Source organism: Anabrus simplex, chromosome 2, assembly GCF_040414725.1.
Source record: "Anabrus simplex isolate iqAnaSimp1 chromosome 2, ASM4041472v1, whole genome shotgun sequence".
Lineage (NCBI taxonomy): Eukaryota > Metazoa > Arthropoda > Insecta > Orthoptera > Tettigoniidae > Anabrus > Anabrus simplex.
Window position 1 is genome coordinate 62,492,203 of NC_090266.1, and position 21,950 is coordinate 62,514,152.

The following is a 21,950-nucleotide window of genomic DNA, read 5'->3' on the forward strand; positions in this document are numbered from 1 at the left end:
CACGATTCGTCGAAAACCCGGTGCGGAACTCTTTGCGCAAGAGTCCGAGACTGGATGTGCTTTTGGCAAAACCTCCAGCAAAGTCTGCAATGCAAAACTTAGTGGCAAAATGGTGTGAACTGGGTTCTGGAGTGAATAAAAACCATAACTTTCCAAAGAGAGTTTGAACACCAGACAACATTGCTCGAGTGTAGGAAAGTCTGGAATGAAGTCCAATGAAATCTCAGCGCTGTTTACTTGTACAAGAGGGAATTAAGAGATCATCCTGTCAAAACATCAAAAACGACCTGCATCTCTATCCTTACAAATTTACTGTTGTGAATGCATAAGCATCCAGACGAACCTTTGCATGTTGAGTATGCTGGAGATGCGCTTGAGCATACACATGACAGCAACCAACTGGTACATTATGGTTTTCAGCATTTCTTTCCTGTGGTGGTCAGTTCTCCAGTTCATTAACAAGGGTCAATTCTGCATCAGTCCTATAAATATTTTCCGGGCCATTTGTACTTTGCCCACCTGGTATCCGATTCTCCTCAAGTGCTGACATCTCTCCAATATGAAGCAGCTGCTATTGCTCTGCCACTGACTAATTGTGGTCTAAGTTTTCAGAGAGCAAACTGGCAAGGGTTCAAGGATGCTCCAGATCTTGGAAAGCACTGCAGTCACATGCATGATTCTGTGTATAGCCCCATTTCTTTAACAGCTATTCGGCCTCTACCATGCAGCCAACTCACTCGATCATATATAGAAAGCTGGGAAAATGAACAGGAACATGTAGTAGGACAGCTGAGTGTGGGAAGAGGGAGCAACTGGAAGACGAGAGAAGGCCAAACATGAAAACTCAAATGGCAAGGACATGCTCTGCACCTTCGTGTTATTTCTTTGTTTTGAACACCAATGGTAGAGATGTATTCACAGACCACATCTGTGTTCTTGCTCACTGCAAAGAATGAACCCCAGCTCTAGCCTTCAATCTGTGTCGAGCAGGTAGTGTTCACAATATGTCACAAACCTGTAACATTTTGTGACCAATGCTTTATAATGAAGATGTATGTATTTGCCAAATTTAGTTACTTTTTTTTAGTGGTTTAGCTTCGCATGAACACAGTGAATGTTTCTGGTGACACAAGGATGGTTAAGTGATATGACTGAGATGGTAGCGGCTGTGGCCTTAATTAAGGTACAGCCTCAGCATTTGCATGGTGTGAAAATGGGAAAACCATGGAAAAACAACTTCAGAGATGCCAAGGGTATGATTCAAAGAGATTCCTAAAAGAGATTCCCAAAGCAGGACTTTTAGGCAGTACCACATGGCTGATAAAGCAGGCATGAGGCAGTTTCTAAAAAGTAACTATGATCGGTGAAAAACAGCAAATAAAAATGTAAACAGACCCTGGGATGGATTTAAAGCAATTGTTGAGGAATGTGAAAACAGGTTTGTACCTTTAATGGTGGTAGGGAATGTTAAAGACCCACCTTATTACAATAGAGAAACAAAGAGTCTAAGAAGGAGGTGCAGATTGGAAAGAAATAGAGTTAGAAATTGCTGTGGAAGTAAGGAGAAATTGAAGGAACTTACTAGAAAATTGAATCTAGCAAAGAAGGCAGCTAAGGATAATATGATGGCAAGCATAATTGGCAGTCATACAAATATTAGTGAAAAATGGAAGGGTATGTATAGGTATTTTAAGGCAGAAACAGGTTCCAAGAAGGACATTCCAGGAATTATTAATGAACAAGGGGAGTGTGTATGTGAGGATCTTCAAAAGGCAGACGTATTCAGTCAGCAGTATGTAAAGATTGTTGGTTACAAGGATAATGTCCAGATAGAGGAGGAGACTAATGCTAAAGAAGTATTAAAATTTGCATACAATAACAATGACATTTACAATAAGATACAAAATTTGAAAACTAGAAAAGCAGCTAGAATTGATAAGATTTCTGGGGATATACTAAAGACAATGGGTTGGGATATACTACCATATCTGAAGTACTTATTTGATTACTGTTTGGTTGAAGGCACTATACCAAATGAATGGAGAGTAGCCCCTGTGTATAAAGGAAAGGGTGATAGACATAAAGCTGAAAATTACAGGCCAGTAAGTTTGACATGCATTGCATGTAAGCATTAGGAAGGCATTCTTTCAGGACTATATTGGACATGTTTGCAAAATTAATAACTGGTTCGATAGAAGGCAGTTCAGTTTTAGGAAAGGTTATTCCACTGAAGCTCAACTTGTAGGATTCCAGCAAGATATAGCAGATACTTGGATTCAGGAGGTAAAATGGACTGTATCATGATTGACCTGTCCAAAGCATTTGATGGGAGACTACTGGCAAAAATGAGTGCAATTGGACTAGAGAAAAGAGTGACTGAATGGGTTGCTATATTTCTAGAAAATAGATCTCAGAGAATTAGAGAAGGTGAAGCTTTATCTGACCCTGTAATAATTAAGAGGGGTATTCCTCAAGGCAGTATTATCGGATCTTCATGTTTTCTTATATATATAAATGATATGAGTAAAGAAGTGGAATCAGAGGTAAGGCTTTTTGTGGATGTTGTTATTCTCTATAGAGTAATAAATAAGTTACAAGATTGTGAGCAACTGCAACGTGACCTCGTTAATGTTGTGAGATGGACAGCAGGCAATGGTATGTTGATAAACAGGGTTAAAAGTCAGGTTGTGAGTTTCACAAATAAGAAAAGTTCTCTCAGTTTTAATTACCGCATTGATGGGGTAAAAGTTCCTTTTGGGGATCATCTAGGTGTTAATATAAGAAAGGATCTTCTTTGGGGTAATCACATAAATGGGACTGTAAATAAAGGGTACAGATCTCTGCATATGGTTATGAGGGTGTTTAGGGGTTGTGGTAAGGATGTAAAGATGATGCTTGTTGTTTAAATGGGCCTAACCTCGAAGGTCATTGGCCTCGGATGTAAAGGAGAGTGCATACAAGTCTCTGGTAAGACCCCAACTAGACTATGGTTCCAGTGTATGGGACCCTCACCAGGATTACTTGATTCAAGAACTGAAAAAAATCCAAAGAAAAGCAGCTCAATTTGTTCTGGATGATTTCTGGCAAAAGAGTAGTGTGACAAAAATGTTGCAAAGTTTGGGCTGGGAAGAACTGAGAGAAAGAAGACCAGCTGCTCGACTAAGTGGTATGTACCAATATAAATGGTCCGTTATTGGACATTATAAATTTTCCAGCTAACTCATTCCTAGTTGCCAGCGTTTCGCCCCCATGTGCTAGGTTGGGCTCATCAGTTCGTACTTAGCACACCTACCAAGACGCATGGCTAGTGCATACCGTGGAGGCCACTGCATAGGCTACTTGAAGCCACCAGCAGTGCCAATCCAGTATGAGAGACTTTGTCACATTACCAAAAATTGATGCCTGTTTGACCATCAGATGATGCAGATGTTGATTCCCAAAAGGAAACAACATCTATAAGTGGTATGTTCCGAGCTGTCAGTGGAGAGATGGCATGGAATGACATTAGTAGACGAATAAGTTTGAGTGGCATCTTTAAAGGTAGGAATGGTCACAATATGAAGATAAAGTTGGAATTTAAGAGGACAAATTGAGGCAAATATTCATTTACAGGAAGGGGAGTTAAGGATTGGAATAACTTTCAAAGGAAGATGTGCAGTAAATTTCCAATTTCTTTGAAATCATTTAAGAAAAGGCTAGGAAAACAACAGATAGGGAATCAGCCACCTGGGCAACTGCCCTAAATGCACATCAGTATTGACTTATTGAACCCACCATTTTGTGAATGCAAGCTCACAGCTAAACGACCCAAACTGCACAGCCAACTTGCTTGGTATTTTTGCTAGTATTCCTTTTGTAATTGTGATGACTACGCTAATAACACCAATAATATTTATGAACACATAATATCTTCATCCTCTTAGCACTTATCCCATTTTGCTGCAGGGTCCGATGTTGCCACTTCTGACGATCAAGGGCTTCACGAGGAGACTATTTGTGTATCGCATGTCTTCTTTCAGCCTATCAAGCCGCTGCTTCTTTGGTCGCCCACAGGAATGATGTCCATCTGGATTAAGGTGCAGGGCAGTCTTTGCAACTGATTGCTCATCACTGCACACAACGTGACCATACCAGCATAAATGAGTCTTCCATCATCCCTCAGGTGTTACTGTTCTTGATACAATCACGCCACGTAAAACCGTGCACAGCAAAGCATATGCATCTCCACAATGTGTAGTGCATGTCCATGTTTATACATGCTGGCCAGTATTCAGAACCATAGCGGGTGGCTGGGTGTATGATGCTCCTGTGAAACTGCTGACTTAACTCCAGTTCAGCCAGCTCTGACCGACACGCCAGTATCAGTTAGCATGTCACTGTCTGAACAGATCAAGGAACCAAGGTCTCTATACTGTTCAACTCTCTAGAGATCCTGGTTACCCACATGGATTGTCCCAGCTGTCTGCGATATGCATTCCTTGTTTTCGGTTTTCATGATATTCAGCCGTAGTTGGTTTTCTGCTAACTTGGTGTCCCACATCTGCACTTTTTCTTTAAGAGTATGGTGTTCTTCTGGGGGCCAACAGGACAACATTAACATATAGGAGTGTCCATGGATGTGCAGCTTGGATATCACATAGTGTCCGCAGAAATGTTCTCTCAAGTTTCCCGGACTTTCCCTGACCTACTAAGAAAAATCTCCCTGACTCACAAAAACTGAGTGGCAAGTTAATTTGCCGGTGGCTGCAAGTAGCCTATGCAGTGGCCTCCAGGGTATGCACTAGCCATGCGTCTTGCTAGGTGTGCTAAGTACCATCTGATGAGTCCAACTTAGCACACAGGGTCAAAACGCTGGCAGCCAGGAATGAGTTAGCTGGAAAATTTATAATGTCCAATAACGGATCATTTATATTGATATTAAAGATCGTATTCCCGAAAAGAAAAGAAAAGAAAAGAAAAGAAAAGAAAAGAAAAGAAAAGAAAAGAAAAAAGTTAATTTTGCATTAGGATATTGAAACAAGACGACTGGCATACTTACCCTATTCATTGTCACTGCCTTCAAACTCCAAGCTATTCTCGCATGCATCATTCTGGTCACCATCCCATAATGTGACATCCTAACTTCCATCCAATGTATTTGCGATGCTTGTCTTCAAGAAACTCTTCACAATAATGTCTGTAAACACCAGAACCCATTACTGCATAACCCAATCACATGAGTTCAACTGATAGCCACTTTATTTTGCCTCCTGGTGTCAGCTCATGCTCCCCTCCTGCCATCCATTTGGCATAAAATTTATGTATGTTGTCCTTGACGGGCTTGTTGACGGAAACATCTAAGGGCTGTAGACAATGTGTGGGTCCATCAGGAATTATAAGATCAGTATTCATTTCCTGAAGACGTTTCTTCGTGTCTTCCACCAAGTGTCCGTGGAAAATTGTCCCACACTAGCAGTTTTGGGCATCGAAGCAGTGCCTCTGGCCAAGCTCCCCACACTGTATTGACCCACTCCTGGACAAAAGCTGTATCCATCCATCGTTTCTCGTGAACCTCTATGTGAATACGTTTGGGAAACTTCACTTTAGGACTGTTTTTCTTTTAAAAATAACGTACGGTGGCAATTTCCCTCCATCTGCGGTTATTGCTAGCATGACAATGCAAGGCTGTTTTTCTCACCCAGTTGTATGTGCAAGCATGCTAGATTCTCCCTTTTTGTTGATTGTGGTGTTGCAATGCATATCAAAGTTTATCAGGGTTTTATCTGCATTGCTGATTTGACATAAGAGGAGGTTGTTTTTGCTTCCGCATTGCTATCACATGGTGATGAAAATCTATGATTTTGTCCCTGAAATTGCTTGGCATTCTCTGACAGATAGATGTTTGCCTTCGCAGACACAATTCCTTTCATGTCATGAATCTAAAGATCCAAACCCTGCTCACCTTCAGATCCGAACGGCTGATTCCTCCCTTGATCACTAGTTTGCACGCTTTGTAATTTAGCATCTTGTTTGAGATACTAACGCCATCATTTCGCAGCTCTGTAATGTAACAAAGCAACTCATCTTCTAGCTCAGGAAACTTACCAGTTTTTGGCCCTATGAATGCCTTAAGTGTTCAGTTGGTGGTTTCTAGCGCAGCTTTCTATCTATGCCAGTAGCGAACATTAAACTCGCTCACATTGAATTCTTGACCGGCAGTTCTATTACCATGTTCTTCAGCATATTTTATCACTTTGAGTTTGAACCCAGCCATATAACTCCCACATTTCTCTATAACGAAAGATAGATCTACACATGAAAACTGCGAAACAATAATGAAACATGAAGACAGAATACTGGTATTTGTCGACAATACAACATATGGACGATACCTAATACCGTGAACACTTGACTGCATGGAGAGGGAAATGCTCCCAGTTCATGTGATCAGCTCAGCCGGATGGGTAGCGAAAAGCATATGACAAAGATGGAAGAGTGATAGGGATGGCTGAGTGTGACTGGCTAGGAATGCGGCCTTGGGGTGGGGGTTTGCGAGTTCTATATTTTTGTTACAACAGCTAGCCTCAACTGTTCTGCAGGTACAAAAAATTGCAGCTTCTTCTCATACTGTCAGTATAAAGTACCGTAACAGCAATTGATACAGTCCCAATATTTAATGTAGGCATGTCCATGGAATACCCAAACTTTATTTCGTCTATGTACCGTATGTCTTTATGACAACTTCAGAAATTAATGCAAGTTATGTGTGGGGATTTTTTCCTGCAATTTCAAATGTTAAAAATGGGGAGCGAGATATATGCGGTGGCGAGTTGTATGCGAGCAAATACGGTAATCTATCCACAGTGTATCAGCTAACTGGCTGGTTTGCTTTTCTGATTATTAGCTCTCCAACTTTCACAGCAGAGGGTACTTTTCTTTAGTTGCTAAAAGATATGAAATCTACTTATTGTTTTAGTTGGCCTATAAAAGTGTAATGCAGTCTTCTTCGTTGTTTCTTTCCCTCCAGCCTGCTTTATATTATGTCCTGTAGCAAGTCTCCATGTCACAGTGTTTGTTCAATCCAAATGAGTTGTCATTTTTATTTCTCCATCTATTTAATTGAGTACCAAGCTCGACAGCTGCAGTTGCTTAAGTGCGGCCAGTATCCAGTGTTCAGGAGAGAAAAGATAGTGGGTTCGAACCACACTGTCGGCAAATTTGAAGATAGTTTTCTGAGGTTTTGCCATTTCCACAGCAGGCAAATGCTGGGGCTATACCTTAATTAAGGCCACGGCCACGGCCACTTCATTCACACTTCTAGTCTTTTTCTGCCCCATCATCACCACAAGACCTATCTGTGTCGGTGCAATGTTAAAAAATAAAACCGAACTTGACCGAGTACTTCAGCATTTGTGATTCGATTGTCCATGGGATCTTAAGCACGCATCTCTAATACTACACCTCAAATGTCTGAATAAGATCTGTCAGTTTGGAGTTTCACTATCATACAGTCCAATAGGAAAAAAATTAAGCAATCACTTCCAGAGCACTTAGTTAGTTAGCATTTTCTGGTATATGTAGAATACTGCCCTTGTCATTTCTTGACAGCCTGTTGATAGCAACTGTCCTCTAACATTATCCTACCCAGATATTTAATAAACAGCAGAAACTTGTACAAGTGCCTCATCATATTTGGAAGTTTTGAAATCTTCCCTTGATTTATCTACCAACATCTCATGAATATTAATAATACTGGTTTTATATATCACTAACAACTACTCAGGACACCAGAAAACAGGATTACCAGGAGAATAATAGAAAAATTATGGAACAGTAAGAGCAACATTAGATGGGTTGCAAAAAAGCAAGGTACGGTAGATACAAGGGAACTAAAAATTACTAAAGTTTTAAAAAACAAAAGACAAAATGAAGAAACTCACTAGCAAACAAACCAGACTTCAAACCAAGATCAACAGTCAGACAATGGGACAGGTGCTTTCAGACAGAGAAAGTTAGGATTAGAGAGAGTAAAGAAGTATTGGGGTGCAAGAAACTGAAAAACCTTTTATATAAAATTGACTGAAGTGGTCCATTGATGGCCATAAAATGTAAATTAATCAATTAATTAATTAACTAAGTACTACTAACTACTTTTACCATTTTTGGAGATGGTAAGATGCTGACATGTTGTCCCTCAGTTGTTATTTTAATATGCCAGTAAATCTACTAATATGAAGCTGCCACATTTGAGCACATTCAAATGCCACCAGAAGCTGGAATCTAACCCAGTAACTTCAGGTCAGAAGGACAGCAATTCTACCAACAGAGACACTCAGCCAAGTCATTCTTCAATATGTGATTTGACTAGCTGTTGTGTACCGATTGTTGACGTGTTAGTTTTTGGTACTGCAGCAGTAATACCATCTAATGTAGATGGGCAACAGCAGAGGTCCAATGTTTATGCTCCTTACACCATGCGAGGCATCATTTGGCATTGATCTGCGTGATGTTTGGCTTATGGGCAGCCGCTCGACCATGAAATCCAAGTTTTCTCACCATCTGCCAAACTGTCATAGTACTTGGAGTGGATCCTGATGCAGTTTGGAATTCCTATGTGATGGTCTGGATAGATGCCTACCTATTACACTTGATGACCCTCTTCAAGTGTCGGCGGTCTCTGTCAGTCAACAGATGAGGTCGGCCTGTGCTCTTTCGTGCTGTATGTTTCCCTTCACATTTCCACTTCACTATCACATCAGAAACAGTGGACCTAGGGATGTTTAGGAGTATGGAAATCTCGCTTACAGACTTCTGACACAAGTGACACCCAATCACCTCACCATGTTCAAAGTCCCTGAGTTCTGCAGAGCACCCCATTCTGCTCTCCCACGATGTCAAATGACTACTGAGGTTGCTGCTATGGAGTACCTGGCAGAAGGTGGCAGCACACTGTATCTAAGATGAAAAACGTATGTTTTCCGGGGGGTGTCCGGATACTTTTGATCACATAGTGTATATTCAACTTTCATATATCTAATCTGAGATGAAGAAGTATGAGACACAGGTTTAAATTATAATTTTTAAAACATGAATGTTATTTGTTTGTTACTCTCTACCCGTTTACTTATTTTATATTAAGTTATGAACAGCTTACTTGGCAAGTGTAGGGTTTCTCTCCCGTGTGAATGGAGCGGTGATTGTTGAGGTACTGCTGTGTGCGAAATCCTTTATTACATACTGGGCATTTGTAGGCCTCTGGAGCACCATGAGTGGGAAGATGCCGACGCAAGTAACGTTCACATGTGAACACCTTCCCACAGTTTGGACAAGGATAATTATGATCTGTTGTGGACAAGTGATGCTCCAAGCCTTTTGAAGAGGTAAACTTTCTCTTGCACTTGGTGCAGAGAAAATATCTACAACAAAAACACACATTTTTAGAGTGTTATAATAATTTATTACAGAAAAATGTAAATCCTCTTATAAGAGGTATGAAGGAAGTTAAAAATGACAATTGAATACATACATGCAAAAAAGGGTCTATCCCACAAAAAAAAAGTAAAAATTTGACATTAGTGCTGCCATAATGGTTGATGTAACAATAGGGAAGCTCTATGTGGCTAAATGACACCATCACTGACCCTGCAGAACATATTACTGTATTCTCTCAATTAAGTGCTGTTCATCAATTGGATAAGGAAAGAATTTCTGTTTAAAGCTGGAAATAGCCGTGTCTGAAAGCATGAAGCCACTAGGAAGCACTTTCTCCTCTGCGAAAGACTTCCCTTGAAAGACTGAACTTCAAGTAATAATATTATCATAATATGTGAAGTTAGTTACTGATCAGACACCTCCCAACTTCAGGGTGCATGCAAGAAGGGTAAAGGATTTTCATGATTAACTCTCTGGAGGTAGAAAAAGTTAAGTGTAAATCTTAACAAAATTTGGGATGAAAACAACTTTCTGAAACATAATTTCATAGACAAATGGCGAGCAGAAGATAGTTTAAAGTAATCAAAGGGACAGTTGATAAAATTTGTGCAAGAAATGAGAATAATGATGACATAAATGAGGAAGAAAATTCTACTAACGAGGATGAACCAGAACTATGAGTATGACAAGAGGAGCCAATTCTATCCTGCAACATTTATTTCCAAATATTTTCATACACTTGTAATGTCATTACATTTTGATTACAGTATACACAACCACAATTATTTTCATAGTGATTACTTGGATTTGATTATTTGAACTCGGAAGACGGCGATGAATTGTATATGTAAAGTATTTATTCATTTGTTTGTTTTTGTTTCTCCTCAGTATGTGAATTTTGGAATTGTTTGATTTGTTTGATGTTAATATGATTTTAAGATTATTTGATTGTTGTGGTAATTCTGGTGCATTCTGTACCACACGCGCCACATCGGCGTGGGATATTTCCGGTTTCGTAAAGTTGCATCAATTTCGAAATTTCTCGAGGATTCCCAAATGTTCTTGGTCAGCACTAATTCTTGTGCTACCGAGCTCGATAGCTGCAGTCGCTTAAGTGCAGCCAGTATCCAGTATTCGGGAGATAGTAGGTTTGAATCCCACTGTCGGCAGCCCTGAAAATGGTTTTCCGTGGTTTCCCATTTTCACACCAGGTAAATGCTGGGGCTGTACCTTACTTAAGACCACGGCCGCTTCCTTCCCACTCCTAGCCCTTCCCTGTCCCATCGTCGCCATAATACCTATCTGTGCCGGTGCGACGTAAAGCAACTAGAAAAAAAAAATCCTGTGCTCCTATTGGAGAAAATAAAAGTAAATGTGATTGGTAGATGAAGGAAAAAGATCGGACGCTCATTGGCTGTTGTAAGATTTCCTAATTTCCGGAGAGAAGCGTTGTCGCTGGAGCGTTGTCGCTGGAGCCTTGCTCTGCGAAGGCGTCTTTTCTGTTTGACCAGTGAAGGGAATGGTTGCCTTCAAAGGTACGGGCCTTCTTGGCCCCGCCATCAGGTAAGCACTTTGTTTTTCACCTTTCAGGTATTTAGTTTCAAATGAAGTGTTTCATTTAATTTATTTTACCGGAGCTTACCTCGTATTTTCCTTCAGCTTCCAAATTTAATTAAAATGACTTAGCATTTTCAGTAAGTCATGCCACATTTGTAAAGGGACAGTTCCCATTTGTTGTTTTCGTAAATTATGTTCAACGCCTTTCGATGTAATTATAAACTATTAATTTCCCTTGGGGCTGTCTCTTAGTTCTGCATCATCCTAGATGTATACACCTTTAGAAAAAGTACCTACCTAAGAAGTGTTTTTGAGGAGGATGGCCGCTAAAAGTGCGCTGCACTAGGGTAAATATCTTAAATATATTTTCCGTATTTTCTATGGATAACCTTCTAAGCAAATGTTACCAAAATTTTATTCCTTCTGACAGTTTTATGTAATTTAAACGTTACGCCATGTGTGAAATTTTCCGAAATCAAGTTATACTAAGTAAAATCACTGAAGTTGAAACTTCTGGGTAATCAATGTAATTATTGTTTGATTTTTTTTACCGATTTTAAAAGGTGTAATTTTGTGGATCATTTGTGCTTTCATTTCAATTTAATTTTAAGTAAAGTTATATTAATGTTGAATCATCACTGACTTCGCTTCTTCAGCAATGCCAATACCTTCCACGCCTGGATATGGTTCCCAGCCACCTTCCACACTATCCTTTCTTAGTCGTCATGTTTGTTAACCTGTTTGTTATGATTTTATTTTCGTGCAACTTATTATCATTCCTCCTTGCATCAAAATGTATTTCTGTGTAATGCTGTGTTTGCAAAGTGGTAGCAATTATTATTATTATTATCATTAATATAAACTATTACTTGTAACCTTATTTAAGAAGTTACAGAATGGTAGCAGAGCGTGGTTGCTGAAGAAGGAAAGTTGATGGTGATTTTGTGATTATAACCTAAAATTTAATTCAAGTATTATCTTGTAGTGTTTCCTTTTTTATCAACATGCCTCGTGCTATCCCAGGTCCGTTCAATTTGAGGAAGGAGGAATTAGCTTACGAACTTCGTATTCGTAAATTGAATTCGACAGGAAGGGTTAAAGATGACACGAGCTTGTTAAAGCAATCACTAAACGAACCTGTTTTCGTCCCAGGGTTATCAACAGATGAAGTGTGCGCATCTTTGTCGATTGTTAGAGATAAATCGTAGAATATAAAGCCATTATTGTGTCATTTTGTTCTTCTAAACCGTCTGATGCACAGTTAACACGTGCGAAAGGCCAAGTGCAGCATTACGTGGACAGGATTCGCGACCTGTTGGCTCATAATTTATCTGAAAGCGAGCGATGCGAGTGCGAATCATTGTTATTGCAGTTTTGTGATATTCTTGATAAAATTGTTGGATTGTTGGAAGGTAATTTATTACCTAGCTCAAGTTCAATAGTTAGTGTGCCTGTTCAATCTGAGACGTGTGATAGTGATACTATTTCTGTATCTACGGCTTCACAAATTAGTACAGTGGTAACTTGTAATGATATTCCCCTGCAATCTTCTCCTGCTGTATTTACTAGTGCTTCTCTGCCCATCAACAATTATAGTAGTGCTTCTTGTACGCAGGTTGCTATGTCAACTGTTCCTATGGGAACTGTTAATTCTACTGTGTCTTTATCTCAACGTCCGGTTGCGACCCAAGTTGTTTCTCTTCCCATTGTACAAAGATATCCCCATGTCCAAGTGTTACCTGCAGTAAATTCTTCAGGGGTGTCACAAATGTGCGAAAATGTTTCGTAAATGCGAATATCTGTGCCGGTTTCGATGCAATCTAGCTACAGTTCTAACCTCACTTTTAGTACACCTACCCTATCCCAGGGGCGTTCAAATCAAGATTTCTTTACTACTGTGATGCCTTCTTGTAACCAATCTAGTGCTGTTCAGGTACCTACTACTCCTGCTGCTTCTCAAAGTTTTTCAAACTTGCCTCACCCATTAACTGCTATATTTAAGGGTGTATCTAAGTTCACCGCTAATTTGATTGACGAAATCATTCTGTTTCTACGTTTTTGGTTGAATTTAAAGATCAGGGTATTGTGTATTCCTTAAGTAGTGACAATTTCTTGCAAGTTTTATATCCACATATATCTGGAGTTCTTTCTGAGCATGTCATAAGAGCCATTTCAGAAAAGTGGACAGTTGACCAATTTCATGCACATGTGCTTGAGTTCTTTATTCCTTCCCGTGCTTTGTCTTCTTTAGTGCAAAAGAATTATTTTCGTGTACAGCATTTGAATGAAACATTGTCTGAATACATCCAGGACATTAAGTTCAATGCTAGGATTTTTATGCTAAACTATTCTGAGTCTCAAATGGTTGCTAGCATTATTGAGGGTCTTGCACCAAATTACCGGTCGTATCTTGCTCTGTCACCACGACCCGCTACGTTCGCTCAGTTGGAAGCTATCACTGTTTCTGCTGAAGGCATTAGGTATGCCGACCAGTTACGCGTCGTGTTAGCTCCTCCTCCTCCTGTAAGCATGTCTTCTCAGGTCACTAGTACCGTTTCTACTTCTTCCAAGCCACGTAATTCACGTGCAAGTTATAGTTGTGGTTCTACGGATCACTTCCAGCGGAATTGTCCTAAGATTGGGCCCTTAGGCAATTCAAAACCTGTCATGGGTGGTCAACATCAAAATTTCCAAAGGAATTGTCCTAAGATTGAGCCCTTAGGCAATTCAAATGAGAATGAGAATAGAGTTTCTCCCTCCACTAATTCTTGCAGATAGTGTGGGTCAAATAGACACTTTTCTAGACAGTGTCCTCACAATTCTTCCGGTTCAGGGCATTCTGGTAATGGCAATTCCAGATGACTATCCGCCGATTCTTGTGCCAAACCTTATAGTGTATCTTCATGTTTCGTCTGTTATCGCTGTCAATTAGATGATGATTCACCCGACCCTGTAGTCGATTATAATCCTCAGTCTGACCCTAGTGTCAATTTTCCAAAATCTTGTGGTATTTCTGCTATTCCTCCGTGTAAATTACCTTACATATGCCTAGAAGTGAACAATGAACTTGTTTCTGCTATAGTTGATTCTGGAATTAGCCTCACCTTGATGAGTGAAAATTTGTATAACTCTGTAAAATCTGCTTGTAAATTCCCTGCCTTAAAGCCTGTGTCTTTAACCTGCCATACGGCTAATTCTAATTCCTTGAATTTGATTGGAAGTCTGAATCTCAAAATTAGAATAAGTAATTGTACATGGAAAATGCCTGTGCTAGTGGCGAAGGATTTATCTTGTCCTTTTATTCTCGGTGCAAATTTTATTGCCAAAACTGGTATGGTTTTGGATCTTCAATACAATGAATTCCAGTTTAAGTTTTCCATGAGGACCTTTAAATTGTGTAACCGTTCTCCTATCCTTCCTTATCATGTCAGTGCTGTGTCTGAGGACACAAGTGAACCAAAAGCTTTTGACTTTAATCATTTGCCTGATGACCAGGCCAACCAGCTTAGGAATCTTTGTGATAAAATTCCTGATCTGTTCACAGACAATTTAGGCGTGACTAACGTTTTGGAATATAAAATTGAAGTAACTGACAATGCACCTGTTCATTCTCCTCCGTACCGGTTGTTGCCTCCTAAGATGAAAGCCCTTAAGGCTATCATCGACCAAATGCTTGCTGATGGTGTAATACGTCCTTCTAAATCTGCGTACTTTTCTCCCATATTCCTAGTCCCTAAACCACCGGGTGGTTTTCGGCCTGTAATAGACTATCGGATGTTGAATAAGCGAGTTGTGCTTCAATCTGTTCCGCTTCCTGACTTACACTCTTGTTTCTCTTGGTTTGCTAATGCCAAAATTTTTACCATTTTTGATTTGAATCAGGCGTACTATCAGATACCCCTTGCTGAGGAATCCAAGCATCTCATGTCTTTTGCCACTGACTGGAACCTCTATGAATTTGAGCGCGTACCGTTCGGGCTGGCAACGGGAGCCGCTGTTTTGACTCGGCTGCTTGATAACGTGTTGTGAGACATTAAATTCAAATTCGTTTATAAATATCTCGATGATTTGGTAATTTTTAGTGAAACTTTTGAAGAACACCTTGCTCATATCAATGAAGTCCTTGAAAGACTCCGTAAAGCAGGACTAACCCTTAAGGCTAGCAAAGTTCCTTTCGCACAGCCTCAGATGTCCTTTCTATGCCATATCGTGTCCGAGAAAGGCGTTTCTGTTGACCAATCTCGTACTGCAGCTATCCCAAACTTTCCTACTCCTAAAGATGTCAGAGCTGTCGCTGGGTTCGTTGGCATGGTCAATTTCTTCCGTAAATTCATCCCCAATTTTGCTGAAAGAGCAGCCCCATTAAATGCCTTGAGGAGAAAAGATGCTAAATTTGAGTGGGGTGATGCCCAACTTGAAGCTTTCTATGATCTAAAATCTGCTTTATGTAATGCTCCTGTGCTGGCGATGCCAGATTTTTCTAAACATTTCATTCTCCAAACCGATGCCTCATCTACAGGTATATCTGGTGTTCTCCTTCAGGAATTTGAAGATGGACGTCGTCCTATCTCTTATGCTTCCCGTAGTCTAAATCCTGCTGAACGTAACTATTCTATATATGAATTGGAAGCCTTAGCTGTTGTTTTCTCCTTGGGGAAATTTAGAATGTACCTTGAACATCTACCTTTTGATCTTGAAACGGACAATCAGGCATTGAGTTGGGTACTGGCCAAGCCAAGAAGAACTGGTCGTCTTGCGCGTTGGGCAATACGCATCTCAGCTTTTCAATTTGAAGCTCGTCACATTCGTTGAACTCAAAATGTTATTGCTGACACTCTTAGTAGGATGTTTTACCCTGGCAGTTCTGATGTTCAATTAGAGCCTGCTGATCCCTCTCCTGAACAAGTTTCGGCCTTTGTTAATGTAGTTTTGATCAATTCCCCTGTCCTTTTCAAAGATATTTCTAAACATCAGGAAGATGATCCTGAATTGAAGGGTATTATTGACAGGATTAAGTCTGGTGAACATGTTAAACCATATGTCATCAAAAATGGTGTTTTGTGTTGTCCTGCTCGTGGTCGCAGAGACCCCAAAATTGTTGTTCCAGCAAATTTAGCTCCTGTTCTTTTCAAATATTTGCACGAATCCCCTGTTGGCGGACACCTTGGTGTATTTAAAACCAGAGAGAAAATTCGTAAGCATTTAATTTGGAAATCTATGGATGGTGAAATTCGCACCATGGTCAAATCTTGCAAAATCTGTAACATTAGTAAACCCGCTCCTAATACCTGCCTTGGTCTGTTGTCATCTGAGCAAGCTTCTCGCCCAATGGAGAGACTATTTATCAACTACATTGGACCATTCCCGCGTTCACGGACCGGCCATCGTTTCATACTTGTGTGTGTTGATGCGTTCTCGCGTTTTACATGGCTGTTTCCTACTCGCATGGCTAATGCTAGTACTACTATTTCTAGCTTAAAACAGATCTTTGCTTCATTTGGACCCTGCCAATTTTTGGTGAGTGATAATGCTAGAGCTTTTACATCTGTGCAATTCCGTAATTTCTGTTTTGACCTATCTAGATCTCATGTGACTACCACACCATATTATCCCAGGCCTAATTATGCTGAAAGAGTTAATCGGAACCTAAGATCTGCTCTTATTGCATACCATTCTTCTGACCACTCCAAGTGGGATTCTTCACTTAATTGGCTATCATTTGATTTCAATACTGCTGTTCATGAAAGTCACAAGCAAACTCCTGCTTCATTGATGCTAGCGTTCACCCCAAATACTCCACTTTCTAATCTGTGGTCCATTAACGATCTTCTGCCTGATGTCGCTAATCCAGAAACGATCCGTGCTGCTTGGCACCGTGCGCGTAAAAATTTGAAAGTTTATTACGCTAAAGTTCAATGTAACTATAATCACGGGCGAAGACCGCACAATCTGTATGTGGGTGACCAGGTCTATGTAAAGACTCATCCCATTAGTAGTGCTGCGGACCATGTAATTAGCAAGTTATCCCCTAGATTTTGAGGTTCCTGCACAATTTTGAAATTCATAACCCCTGTGTCATTGTTAGTCAGTGATCCTGAAAGAAAGAGGATCAGTCGTGTGCATTTATCTCAGATAAAGATTCCCTAGTTATGAGATAATACTTTAGAAACTATTTTTGTTTTGGGGTAGTTATAAGGAATTAGTTGTAAGCAAATTCTAGTTAATGGGCTGGCCAGCTGTTTTTCCGGATTCTATAGTTAATAATCTAGTTAAGTCACGTTAGTTGTAATGGGAAGGGTCATTTATAATCATGTTAGATATAATTTAGTATGTATTTTGGGGTAGAATTAAGATCTTCATAACTAGGGATTGTTGTCAAAATTTTGAAATCAGGGTAAACTCCGGTAGAGTTCTTTGAGTTTCTTTTAACCATTTCCTAAATTTTATTTTGAGGTATCCATAGTGCTTGCCTGAATGGGGGGCTAAGATAGTCCCAAACCTGTGGGGGAACTTCCCAAATGAAGGTCAGGAGACACCAGTTGGGTGCCTCCAAGCTCTTGTCCACCAGGGTGGCTTCAGCTTTTGAAATTCCCTGTCTGTTGCGGATAATTTTCTGTTGCAGTGGCCAGAGGGGGATACAGTCCCCATTTCTTCTGTCGTGCCTAGAGGAGAGGTGCGTTATGTCTTGGGCTCTGCCGTTCTGCACTGCAACCCAGTGACCAGATGTACAGGTGACAACTACTGTTCCTGCCTGACAACTTGATGTCCCTTGTCCAAAGGGGTACCGTCTGCATGGTGGTGAACATCATCCCAAGCCAAGATCCTGATTAAATAGTTACCAGACATACACTGACGTGGCCATTAGTGGCACGTAGTCTCACCTATACTTGGACGTGTCAATTAACAGCGCTGTAACCGGATATTCTAATGACACAAGTCCTGCTAGGCTGTGCGCAGTCACCCAGTTGAACTGTAATGTGGAGGCTGAAGACAGCGGGTACATCATCAGTCACATGAACAGCAAGAACTCGTGGTGCCATAGTGCAAACAAATAAAAAAGAACTCAAGAACTCAATCCAAAAGATGTCTTTCATATTTTGGGTCCAGTTTTTTTCAAAGAACGTTTTAGTTTTCTTTAAAGAAAATAATTTCAGTGTGGTGTTTTACGAACATGAGAAGAACAGTAAAAAAGATTTTTTTCTCTTTAGTGTATATTTTATGTGCTTTCTCTTTCAACGAACATTGTTATATGTCCTTTGTTTTTCAGTGACACTTTTCCTTTGTTTTTCAGTGATTTTTTTAGTGATTAGTTATTTTCAAAACTATGCAGAAACTGGACTGCTAAAATAAAGTGAATGAAATTGTTTTATTTTGGAGCTGTGCTCCAAATTAAGGGGGGGGGGAGTATGTAGTGAGTACTTGGATTTGATTATTTGAACTCGGAAGACGGCGATGAATTGTACATGTAAAGTATTTATTAATTTGTTTGTTTTTGTTTCTCCTCGGTGTGTGAATTTTGGAATTGTTTGATTTGTTTGATGTTAATATGATTTTAAGATTATTTGATTGTCGTGGTAATTCTGGTGCATACTGTACCACACGCGCCACATCGGCGTGGGATATTTCCGGTTTTGTAAAGTTGCATCAATTTTGAAATTTCTTGAGGATTCCCAAATGTTCTTGGTCAGCACTAATTCTTGTGCTCCTATTGGAGAAAATAAAAGTAAATGTGATTGGTAGGTGAAGGAAAAAGATCGGACACTCATTGGCTGTTGTAAGATTTCCTAATTTCCGGAGAAAAGCGTTGTCGCTGGAGCCTTGCTCTGTGAAGGCGTCTTTTCTGTTTGACCAGTGAAAGGAAAGGTTGCCTTCAAAGGTACGGGTCTTCTTGGCCCCGCCATCAGGTAAGCACTTTGTTTTTCACCTTTCAGGTATTTAGTTTCAAAAGAAGTGTTTCATTTAATTTATTTTACCGGAGCTTACCTCGTATTTTCCTTCAGCTTCCAAATTTAATTAAAATGACTTAGCATTTTCAGTAAGTCACGCCACATTTGTAATGGGACAGTTCCCATTTGTTGTTTTAATAAATTAAGTTCAACGCCTTTCGATGTAATTATAAACTATTAATTTCCCTTGGGCCTGTCTCTTAGTTCTGCATCATCCTAGATGTATACACCTTTAGAAAAAGTACCTACCTAAGAAGTGTTTTTGAGGAGGATGGCCGCTAAAAGTGTGCTGCACTAGGGTAAATATCTTAAATATATTTTCTGTATTTTCTATGAATAACCTTCTAAGCACATGTTACTAAAATTGTATTCCTTCTGACAGTTTTATGTAATTTAAACATTACGCCATGTGTGAAATTTTCCGAAATCAAGTTATACTAAGTAAAATCACTGAAGTTGAAACTTCTGGGTAATCAATGTAATTATTGTTTGATTTTTTTTACCGATTTTAAAAGGTGTAATTTTGTGGATCATTTGTGCTTTCATTTCAATTTAATTTTAAGTAAAGTTATATTAATGTTGAATCATCACTGACTTCGCTTCTTCAGCAATGCCAATACCTTCCACGCCTGGATATGGTTCCCAGCCACCTTCCACACTATCCTTTCTTAGTCGTCATGTTTGTTAACCTGTTTGTTATGATTTTATTTTCGTGCAACTTATTATCATTCCTCCTTGCATCAAAATGTATTTCTGTGTAATGCTGTGTTTGCAAAGTGGTAGCAAATATTATTATTATTATTATTATTATTATTATTATTATTATTATTATTATTATTATTATTATTATTATTATTATTATTATTATTACTTGTAACCTTATTTAAGGGGTTACAATTTTCATAGCAATGAAATAATTTTGAACAAAATTAGTTCCAAAGCGAGTCTTTTCCAGGTTTCATCATTCTAAAACTTTCCTTGTCCATTGTTTTGTTCCAAAATTTTGAGGTGGAATATCTTGAAAATGGTGAAGATATCAATTCCCAAAACTCATAAATAGTGTTTCTAAAGATAAAATAAATTTAATAAACCATGAAGATGAGATATTTTGCATGTTATTTAAATTGTTTAATTCGAAATAGGGATAATACATAATTTGAAGAACAATGTTGGTCCCATTACTGAAATTCAGACTTTTAATTCAAAACTGCCTTTACATTGTAAGAAATTTAAATTCAAAATTTATCCCCATCATGATAGAACGTGTCTTCTGGAATGTGCTGAGGTAGCTTTCCGTACTTTCACTCAGTTTGGTGTGCCTACGGAATGCTTCATATTTGCTAAGTTTGTGTAAAATTGTAATTCTTTTGTACTCAGCGTTTTAAGGAATGCCACAATATCACACAGCAGGCAATGTGCGGAGAAGCAGAATCCGCAAATACTGGCGACAGTTGGCAAAAAAGCGTAGCTCATATAATCAATTCGTACACACCAAACAATATGGTCAATACCGAGGAAACTGCATTGGTTTTTTTAATGCTGAGCGAAAACGGACTTAATGAGAGACTGTTTCGTATCCCTCATTGTCGTGTACACATCAGAATAGTAGGTTGGCCCTATTTCAGTTTTTCGGGAATTTAAGCTTATATCTCTGCTTCATTGTTACCTTTTAATCGCACTGTCAACAAGCCTTGTTACTGTAGTGAAGTACACGTATAGTACGGTCGCGGAGTTATTTTTTGTTCAAGTTTTGTAGAGTCTAAATTTGTTATAATGGCCAAAGAGAAGATGTATTCTGCAAAGATGATAGCAGAAAAATTGCAGATCACCAGCGAAGTCGACAAGAAGAAAAATCTAAAAGTGAAATGGCCAAAACATACGGAAGACCGCTATCAACAAATTCAACTTTCTAAAAAAATTGAGAAAAGATTGAACAACAGGCAATTGAAGCTAAGAAGACTGATCAACGGAGGCAAATTCTAGGAGCAAAGCACACAGATGTAGAAAATGATTTAACAAAGTGGTTTTGTCAAACCTGTTTAAATAATATTCTGGTGGATGGTATATTTATTTTTAAAAAAAGGCCAACAAACTGGCATTGAAGCACAGACTGGACTTCCAGTGTTCGAAAGGCTGGCTGCAACATATGACATATCACTTGGCAGGCAGTGAGAGGCGAAAGTGCACGTGTTGACACAGAAAGTATTAACGAATGGCAGGAACGAATGGCACCAATTTTAGCGAAATAGGCACCCAAGGACGAGTTCAGTATGGACGAAACAGCTTTCTTTTTCAATGCCCAAACAAAGGGAACTCTCACTGTGAAAGTACAGGCTTGTCATGCGGGAAAGCTTTTAAGGAGAGAGTGACAGTGATTCTGTGCTGCAATGCAGATGGCAGTGAGAAAATATGCCCTCTTGTTATAGGCAAGTTCGCAAAATGCTTGGATGGCAGGAAATTTGTTCCATGAATGGTTGGTCTGTTTGGAAAGAATGATGGTGTGTAAAGACTGCAATATTCTTCTTACTCTTATTTGATGTGCTGCCCACAACCATGATGGGCTAGAAATTAAAAATATCCATCTCCTGCACTTGCCAGCAAACACTACCTGCCACATTCGATAATTCGATCAAGGGATTATTTATTGCATCAAATTTGCTTATCAGAAGTGGCTCATTCATTTTTTAGTAAGAGAAATATCAAGAAATGTGCCCTACTCTGATATCAGGAAGTGGAATGTTATGGATGCTATACGGAGTGTAGCTGTGGCTTGAGACACTGTAGCACACTGTAGCAGAATCCTTGGGAATGATATAGAAGAAACAACATGGCCGATGCCGATAATGGGCACTGAATTGATTTACAACAGTATATGGAGTTGGAAGAAACTTTCAAAGACTTTGTGAACACTAACAATCAAGTGCTAGTAACAGACGGTACCTCTTGTGTTGCAACTGACCCGTGTGAGCTAACGGAAGTGGAATCGCAAGCAGACAAAACATCAGAAACGGAATCTCTTCTCACATGCCCGCCGGC

General features: G+C 39.4%; 1 protein-coding gene across 1 annotated transcript in view; it reads right to left on the reverse strand.

The window, feature by feature from the left end:
• The window catches only part of LOC137498436 (zinc finger protein 341-like), a 153,182-nt gene that overhangs the window by 35,535 nt on the left and 95,697 nt on the right, over positions 1 to 21,950 (reverse strand). The window contains exon 10 of the mRNA XM_068225937.1: positions 9,134 to 9,395. Within this exon, the coding sequence (XP_068082038.1) occupies positions 9,134 to 9,395 (262 nt within the window). The remainder of the gene's footprint in view (positions 1 to 9,133; positions 9,396 to 21,950) is intronic.